Source organism: Salarias fasciatus, chromosome 18, assembly GCF_902148845.1.
Source record: "Salarias fasciatus chromosome 18, fSalaFa1.1, whole genome shotgun sequence".
NCBI lineage: Eukaryota > Metazoa > Chordata > Actinopteri > Blenniiformes > Blenniidae > Salarias > Salarias fasciatus.
The window spans coordinates 28,141,371-28,149,765 of NC_043762.1; the positions used below are offsets into that span (position 1 = coordinate 28,141,371).

Here is an 8,395-nt window from a genome sequence, read left to right on the forward strand (position 1 = left end):
GCTGGAGTCGGCCAATCACCACTCAGCTCCCAGCAGCAGCTCTTTCTCTCTCTGTTCTGCTCTGTGAACACAACTAAAACTGTGTTCCTGCTCCATAAAGCAACAATCGGAAATGACTGACCTTGTTTTTCTAGATATTATATATAAGGAACATTAATCCTCAAATCAAATCCTGAGGATAAACATCTGTACAGCTTTGAGTTGGAGCAACATTAACCATCAGCATGTCTTCATACCAAATCAGATGATAAGTTTAAATGATCTTACATCCAGAAATGTCTGATCATATCAGTTCTCCCATCCTGGGTTAAGAGGAGTGGGCTGCTGGGGGTCAGAGGTCGTGTTTAGAGTCCCAGAATAGAAACCCGCCAGTAAAGTTGTGAACTCCGTCACAAGTTTGCTTCTGTAGCTTCTCAACTATAAAGGTCCAAAACCAGCAGAGTCGAACCTGGCTCATCGGATCATATTGAAAATGGGCCAAAATTACAAAAACTGACATTAAAAACATATTTTTTAATCAAACATCTTGTATTTTTATTTTTTCCACTTAGGGCTGCAATGTTTTATTAAATTTAGCAAACTTAAGAAACACACAGCTCTTAAGATCATCATGAGAAACAGCAAGTATTTTCCAACAAAAGTCTGATAGTTTTATTTAAATAAGTTAATTAAACGTGAATGTTTCCCGCCTTCACACCTCTTCAATAAAACAAAGAAGAAATTTCACTTGCTGTTATTTGTAGGTTATTATCCACAACTGAGACCGAGCACATGAAGAAAAGTCAGCTTTAAAAGTATTAAAGGATTATTTAATGGTAATAATAACAGAGAAATCTAATATATAAAACAGCCCGTGAGGATTTCTTCCTGCCATGCTAAGAAAGTTGAATGATTTGTAAAATTGTTGAGATTTATGGAAAATGGACAAGAATTTTGCTGAAATAACACAAACACATTTCGACCCTCTGTTTGTGCATCCATGCACATAATAACTAGTGCAAACATAATCCCAGCACTGCAGTCAGAATGTCCTATTTGTTGAAAACAACACATAACACTGAAGCCCTTAGAACAATTTCCAAGATATTAGTCATAAAGACAGTGATTCTCATCACGCTTTTGTCACATACAAATAATATGTTTATCTGTTTTTTCTTGTCTTAAAATAGCCAATAATGTTTTTAAAAAGCTTTGAAACATCAGGTGAGTGATGAGGCTGTTCTGCTGTCCTTCTCCTGATAAGCTGCCTACTCACCATCTTCAGAGCTCCTCATGGATCCAGCCTGAAGCTGCAGATCGACCAGCAGGTAAATCATCACATAAAACAGTCTGATCCTCATCCTTCCTCTTTCTTCAGCCTCATGAACCGAACTGGTCAAACTCCCAGATTCAGCCTGATCGGCGGTAAATTCCCATGAGAGGAAAGATTTCCATGTTGAAGACTCTGGCAGCAGAGAGAGAGCAGACTGAACTGAGAGACAGAACGCATGTGCGGACTGATACCGGAATATTGATCCTTCCTCCGACACGTGGGTCTGTTTTTCGATGGTTCGCATGTTTAAATATCTATATTTACTTTGCAATTTCCTTAATTAAAGCTTAAAATTATTATTACCATTTATATTATATTTACTGTTGTTTGGGATTATTACTTTTTCTATGTGTGAAAATTTAAAATATATTTAATTAAACCCTTTCTTGAGGTTACAGTTCCGTTATTCATGTATTTTATAGACGAATTACTGCTGTTCAACGTGCTATTAACACCAAATATATTTTTTTTATTTACAATTAATCCATTATTAAGATCAAGAAAGCGCATTTCGGGTTGTATTAAGCAATCACTACTCAGTGTTTTGCATTTATCTGTCAGAGCATTTGAAACACAGCAGCATGTGGTCATAATTTGACCATTTACTGCTGCTGAAGTCGATAAAAAACAACTTTACGTGGAAACAGTGGTTTTGAACACCCCCACAGTTCAGTCCAGTGTCTCCCCCTGCTGGCCAGGAGAGGAAGCGCGTCCCTCTGCTCCTGCTGCTGCCCTCCTGCTGGGCTGGAGACTGGATGCTGCTCTGGCCTCTGGGACACACGTGGCTCTGAATTATCTTAGCAGAACGGTTTTGTCTTGGCACCATGAGTTGCTCAGACCTGCCACATGCAGGTTGAAACTGAAAACAGGAGGAATTAAATAAACATCAGCATTTATACTGTATGACTGTCCTACAGTAGATCTTCTTTTGGATGAGTTTTTACTTTTATTTCTCACTCACCACTGTTTTTCTTGGAGGGAGGAAGCAAAGAGTTTCTTTCACCTCAGGGAGAAAGAAATATCACCTAATATTAAAAAAAAGATAAGTAAGAGGACATATATCCCCCTTTCTGTGACCAGGTCAAAGTGTGGCTCCAGCTGCATTTTTATTCACGGATCATCTTGCAGGGGGGGTTTCTCGCCACAGGGTAGAATTGATCCTGTTATTCTGCTCTCAGGCTCCGTCACGCCTCACTGGGACGCCCGAGCAGGCCACAGCTATTTTATTCTGTTCCCATTGTAACAAGTCCCAATTTGTCTGCTGTGAAAAAGGCTTATCAAGTTAGAAATTAGGACCCAAAGGGGAGCTGATTTAGCTTTCAGAGCCACCAAAATCTCTTCTCACAACTCTGAAAATCGAGGAAAACTTCAATATAGAGTCATTTTCCCACTTTTAAACTCCCTATTCTCTCTTTGTAGGTGATATAACTTGGCATATTCAGTTGTTGCTTTTTAGTATTCAGGATTGTTTTTCTCGTTGTGCACATTAATGTTTTATGACTTCAGCAAAAATAAAAAATAAAACAAGCAGGAGATCTAGGACATTGAAAATGACTTGCTCCATCCTTAAGTATAAATTTAATATCTTCTTTATAATATACTGAATACATATAGTAAAGTCACACATATCGCACAAGTCAAGTCAGAATATAATTTAAAATATACTCTATTATTCAGTCTACATATGTACATTTATGGAAAATACAACATATAAATAAGTAGAAATATAAATCATTACAAGTCTGTATTGAAAAAATTCTGATCTTTTCCACTGCTTTGATCTATCTTAATTGCATTGACAATAATTTAACATATGTGCAAAAACGTCAGTGTGTATAGTGAATTTCTATGTCGTGACAATGATTTTTGGCAATTACAGTCATGTTATACTGTTGAGAAGATTGTTTATTGCCCTTTTGAGTTCCACATTTGTAAGGAATATGCATTTTATTCTATTCTATTCTATTAGAGGCTAGTTTACTTATTTGTGAGATGAGCACCAGAGGTCAGTATCAAGGTTGTGCCATTCCTTACTTTGTGTGTGTGTGTGTGTGTGTGTGTGTGTGTGTGTGTGTGTGTGTGTGTGTGTTATAATTGGATTATATATTATTTTTGTAAATATTATTATAAATAAATATTATTATTATTATTATTATTATTATTATTATTGTTATTGTTATTGTTATTATTATTATTATTATTATTATTATTATTATTATTATTATTATTATTATTATTATTATTATTATTCTTGTTATTAGTTTTTAGTTTTCTTCAGCTCGGGAGCGCTCGACGCTTGCGTCATTGCGTCACATGAAGGGGGCGTGGCCAACATGGCGTCCCTCAGCGATGCTCCGGTGTTCGTCTGTTTTGCACTTTTCTCTCTGAGCGGTGTCTCCTGCACGTTTTTATCCCATCCGTGTTACAAACCCATCCGAGACGACAGACCGGATTCTGTCCGGTGAGTCATTCTCCGCCGCGGCTCGTTGTTCGCTTTACGTCTGTCTGTCTGCTCAGACCTCCGCGTTGTTTACAGCGCTGAACATGTATTATGTATGTCACAACAACGTGTTTACTGGTGAGTTTGTTGTGTTATTGTATCATTGAATATTTTTATAATATAATATTAATATCGTTATAATACATTATTGTACAATCATTACATTTTAGTCATGTGATCAGTCTTATGATTGTCGCCTTTTCTCACAAAGCTCCCATGACTAATGGTACAATTCAGCTTCAGCTCTTGTGACATGGCACTGACCCTGTCTTAGATCTTTATTCAGAATAATAGCGATAACTTGCTAAAATACACAAAAAAAAAAAATCACTGGATTAAAAACTCATGGATTTGCAGTATACAGACACTTTATAACAAGATTGCGCTTGTTTAAAAAGAATTACTTTAAGATGGGATTTAAAACTATCCAGAGGTTGAATAAGATTGTGATATGTAATAAATGTAGTGTTTTCCTGCATGTAAACACTCTACAGAGCAAACAAGATGACATTTTTGCCAATTACATGTCACTACATAAGTAATGAGTCATAATAATCTCTTAGCTTTTGTGTTTTTTATGTCTGACTTTTCTGGTATTGCTGAGATGTTACTCCTGAGGCATTTGGTCAAGACTATGTGATATTAGTGTTTGTCTGTGTTACACCGAGCCATTATTTATACATTATTTCCAAGAAATAGTACCCAAACTGATGTTTATATGTTAGGAGTTTCCAAAGAATTCTTGTTTTCAATATGCATGTCACTCTTTATGTATATCTGAGCAAGTAAATTATTCATATCTTTCAGAGAACTCTCACAGTGAGAAGATTCCCAGCTGGAGTTAGTTTGCATGTTCTTTAGTTTATTTAGTGAGTTAATTATTCAAAACTGACTGTAGGTGCAAGTGTGTGTATTTCTGCATTTCGCTCTGTAGTGGACGGCCTACAGATTCAGTGTTGCAGTGTCTTTTCTCCAGTGTCAGCGGGTCCAAACTGAGCTGAGGTATAAAGAAAATTATTGCATGAAAAGCAATAATAATAAAATAGTGGAGAAAGAAAAGAGCCTCTAAAAAAAGAGTAAAGTGTCAGCTCAACATTTTCTACTCATGTACTCTTCACCAGAAATTAAAGCCTTAAAAGAAACAATTATACACTACTTTCTCCCTTTAAAAGTTCGCATAGCAATCAGCGCTGCTGCTTAATGAAGTGTCCCTGAGAGTTGTTTGCTGATTTTTTGTGGCAACAAATTAGGAGTGTTTTTGTTCTTATCTGCAATTTTTAGCCGGATAATTATAATTAAAATGAAAAACCTATTAAATTCATCAAAAGCTCCTCAGAAGTTCCCGCGACTGACTTTCTGTAATTGCAATAAATTCGACAATTAAAGTGAATTAAATGAAGTAAGATGAATTCACGAAGCGCCTGTTGGAGCTTTATGATTCTTCCTCCTGCCGGCTGAGGTTTAGGAGACGGAAACTTCAAGATTAAGAAATGTTGTTGTTCATGACAAGGATGACTGGTTTGATTTCTTCCCTCGACACACACTCGCACACACACAGATGCTCTGGGGGGAGCGATGATGGGAATCACCGTCCAATATCCTGTTGGCTCCGTGGCGCCACAGGATATTTGGAGAAGCGACGATCAATCGCAGCCGGTGTTCTGCCCACGCAGCCCTGAGACCAGACATAGTTAGTAAGACAGGAGAGCTGGTGTGTCAGTCGTCACGCCACGCCGCCTCTGCCTGTGATTTCAGGACGCGGGCCCGGCCGCACGAGACCGCGAAGGCGTCCGACCTTCCTCCGTCGTGGGACTGGAGGAGCATCCAGGGGAAGAACTATGTGAGCGTCACGAGGAACCAGCACATCCCGCAGTACTGTGGCTCCTGCTGGGCCATGGGAGCCACGAGCGCGCTGGCTGGTAACCATGGCAACAGAGGGATGGCAGAGGGAGCGACATGAATGAGCATCTAAAATGTGTTGGGATTGAATTCTGTTTTTAATCATTGTTTCTGTTTTAAGACCGCATCAACATCAAGCGTGGGGGGGCGTGGCCGTCGGCGTACCTGTCCGTCCAGAACGTGATCGACTGCGGCGGGGCGGGCTCCTGCTACGGAGGAGATCACCTGAGAGTCTACGCCTACGCACACCAGAGAGGCATTCCTGATGAGACCTGCAACAACTACCAGGCCAAAAACCAGAGTAAGTCTTCAGAAAAGAAGGCCCAGCAGTGTGAGCGATGTTCAGCCTTCCTTGTATCTTTGGTGACGCTGGCGACGTCAGTCAGGCAAGATCAGTATGTTTTACAGCAGGAGTGTCGGACTGGTTATGATTCACGTTCAGCTCAGCTCCATCTGCAACTTGAAATCCAGTTTCCAGCAGTGCCAGTAAAACCTCGATTCCTGCAGCCCTCAGCATTTCACACCATGGCTTTCATGTTTGTGCTGTTTTTGCTGAGCTGGCCGGCTCTAGCCGCTGTGTTTCCGCCGTCCGTCCATCCTTTGTGGGTCTGACTGTGACAGCTCCACTTAATGAGACCTGCTGGAACAAATCCTCAGAGGTCAGCGTGAGGGTCAGATCGGACCTCCACTGCAGGCCGGAAGCGTCCCGGCATCCCTGTTAGTTTACACATCATCTCTGTCTGCACAGATCTGTAAAAATCAAGAGATAGTTCAGTTCAGTGTCCCCCGTAGGGCGATCAGCAAAGTATAAAATCTAAAGAAGGCACATAAATACATGTTATCCCGTCTGTTTCAGAGTGCGAGCTGTTTAACCAGTGCGGCACGTGCTCCTTCTTCGAGTCGTGCGCCGTGGTGAAGAACTACACCGTGTGGAAGGTGGGCGACTACGGAGAGGTGTCTGGACGAGACCGCATGAAGGCCGAGATCTTCGCCAACGGGCCCATCAGGTGGAACGATCCTCCCTCCTGACTCATCTCTGCTTTTTAATTCACCTACGATCCTCCACGGAGGAAGAGCTTTTCACAGAGCCCCCCCCCCTCCCCCCCCTCCGCCGCCGCCGCAGAATAATTCATGTCAGCGGGGAATTAAAGCGATGGCTCCCTCTCTCTGGGGCTGAAGCTGCGCCACCAGCAGAGCGGTCCGAACACATCCAGCAAATGGATTTTAAAATCTAAATAAAGCACAGCTCCCAACTCACATGCATCGGGAGGGTAGACGTCACACACACACACACACACACACACACACACACACACACACACACACACACGTAGAGCCTGACAGTGAGCAGCAGTGTTTCCTTCTCTCAGCTGTGCCTTGATGGCCACCAGCGGTCTGGAGGATTACGCCGGAGGCACCTTCTCCGAGTTCCACGCTCTGTCTCTGCCCAACCACATCGTGTCGGTGGCCGGCTGGGGAGTGGACGGCGACGGCGTGGAGTACTGGGTCGTCAGGAACTCCTGGGGCGAGTTCTGGGTCTGTCTCTACACCATTCTTTTTAACTTGAAACACGTTCTCTCGTGGCTTCAGCTCCGTCTTTGTGTGTTGTTCACACGCTGGGTGAGCAGTGTTGTGTCTGGTTGTGTTGCAGGGCGAACACGGCTGGGCCAGAATCGTCACCAGCGCCTATAAAGAGGGGAAAGGAAACTGGTTCAACCTGGGGATCGAGAAAAACTGTGCATACGGAGATCCCATCGTAGCGTAGAGGACAGTGAAGGCTGAACAATGACATTACTGCATCAGTAAAGTTCAGTGTTCAGTGAGGCTGTAAATACTTCACAGACATTTACAAGCTTTTAATTACAGATATTTAGAATAACTTCAGTGCAAATCCAGTCTGGACAGGTTCCCATCCCCCCTAAATCCAGGTTTAAATGTGAGATATGTAAGTGTTCAAAAAAAAAAAAAAAAATTCTGCTGTTCCTCCTTTTCAGCTCCATTATCACACATTTCAAAAAGAGACTATTTTTTCCCTCTAAAATAGGCGAGTGAGTCACTCATTTAAATGCACTCTGTGCTGGAGCAGCGCTGGCAGATGACAGGAGGCAAGTTGAAGTTATGCTTCTCTCCTCCCCACACACACACACACACACACACACCACGTGAACCCGCACAAATGGTGTATGATGGTTTGTAATGACCGCTCATACCAAATTACAACCAATTAAACCTGAATGAGCTGCATTTAACACAACTTTTAACGCCACTGGGGGCCCTTTTTCCTTTAAACACGGATATAATTCACATGGAAATCGCATTCACTTCTTAAGTTAATGAATGGATGAATGGAGGAGACAATAAAGACACTGAAATGAAGTCCTCTGTGTCTGAGAGTTTGTGAGATTTTCATTTTACAAACAGAAAGCACAACTCAGGGAATGTTTTCTGGTGTTTTTCACAGAAATTTCTAATCCAACTATAGATGAAGTAATTGAATTAGGTATACGCTGAACGTGGTTGTTTTTAATCATCTACCGTAAGAAGTTATAAGAACTATTTCAGCTAATTTAACAAAAAATGTTAACTGCATGCCTCCAATAAGCATGCAGTTCATTAAAAAAAACCTCATGAAAACAATCATTGAGAGTAATTTAAATTGATAATCTGGTTTAAATGTGGTGAAG

The 8,395-nt window shown here is 41.2% G+C and overlaps 1 protein-coding gene across 1 annotated transcript; it reads left to right on the forward strand.

Annotated features, from left to right (window-relative positions):
* Positions 1-3,636: 3,636 nt before the first annotated feature.
* On the forward strand, positions 3,637-7,754 carry LOC115405771 (cathepsin Z-like). Its single transcript, XM_030115476.1, has 6 exons — positions 3,637-3,773; positions 5,568-5,731; positions 5,833-6,012; positions 6,568-6,718; positions 7,082-7,247; positions 7,363-7,754. The coding sequence occupies exons 1-6, from the start codon at positions 3,646-3,648 to the stop codon at positions 7,474-7,476; spliced, it is 903 nt and encodes a 300-aa protein (XP_029971336.1). The 5' UTR covers positions 3,637-3,645; the 3' UTR covers positions 7,477-7,754.
* The last annotated feature ends 641 nt before the right edge of the window (positions 7,755-8,395 follow it).

Coding starts and splice junctions, on each gene's coding strand:
- LOC115405771 (XM_030115476.1), top strand. CDS start 3,646: ATGGCGTCCCTCAGCGATGCTCCGGTGTTCGTCTGTTTTGCACTTTTC. Junction 3,774..5,567: donor GACAGACCGGATTCTGTCCG/GTGAGTCATTCT, acceptor CTGTGATTTCAG/GACGCGGGCCCGGCCGCACG. Junction 6,013..6,567: donor CTACCAGGCCAAAAACCAGA/GTAAGTCTTCAG, acceptor CGTCTGTTTCAG/AGTGCGAGCTGTTTAACCAG.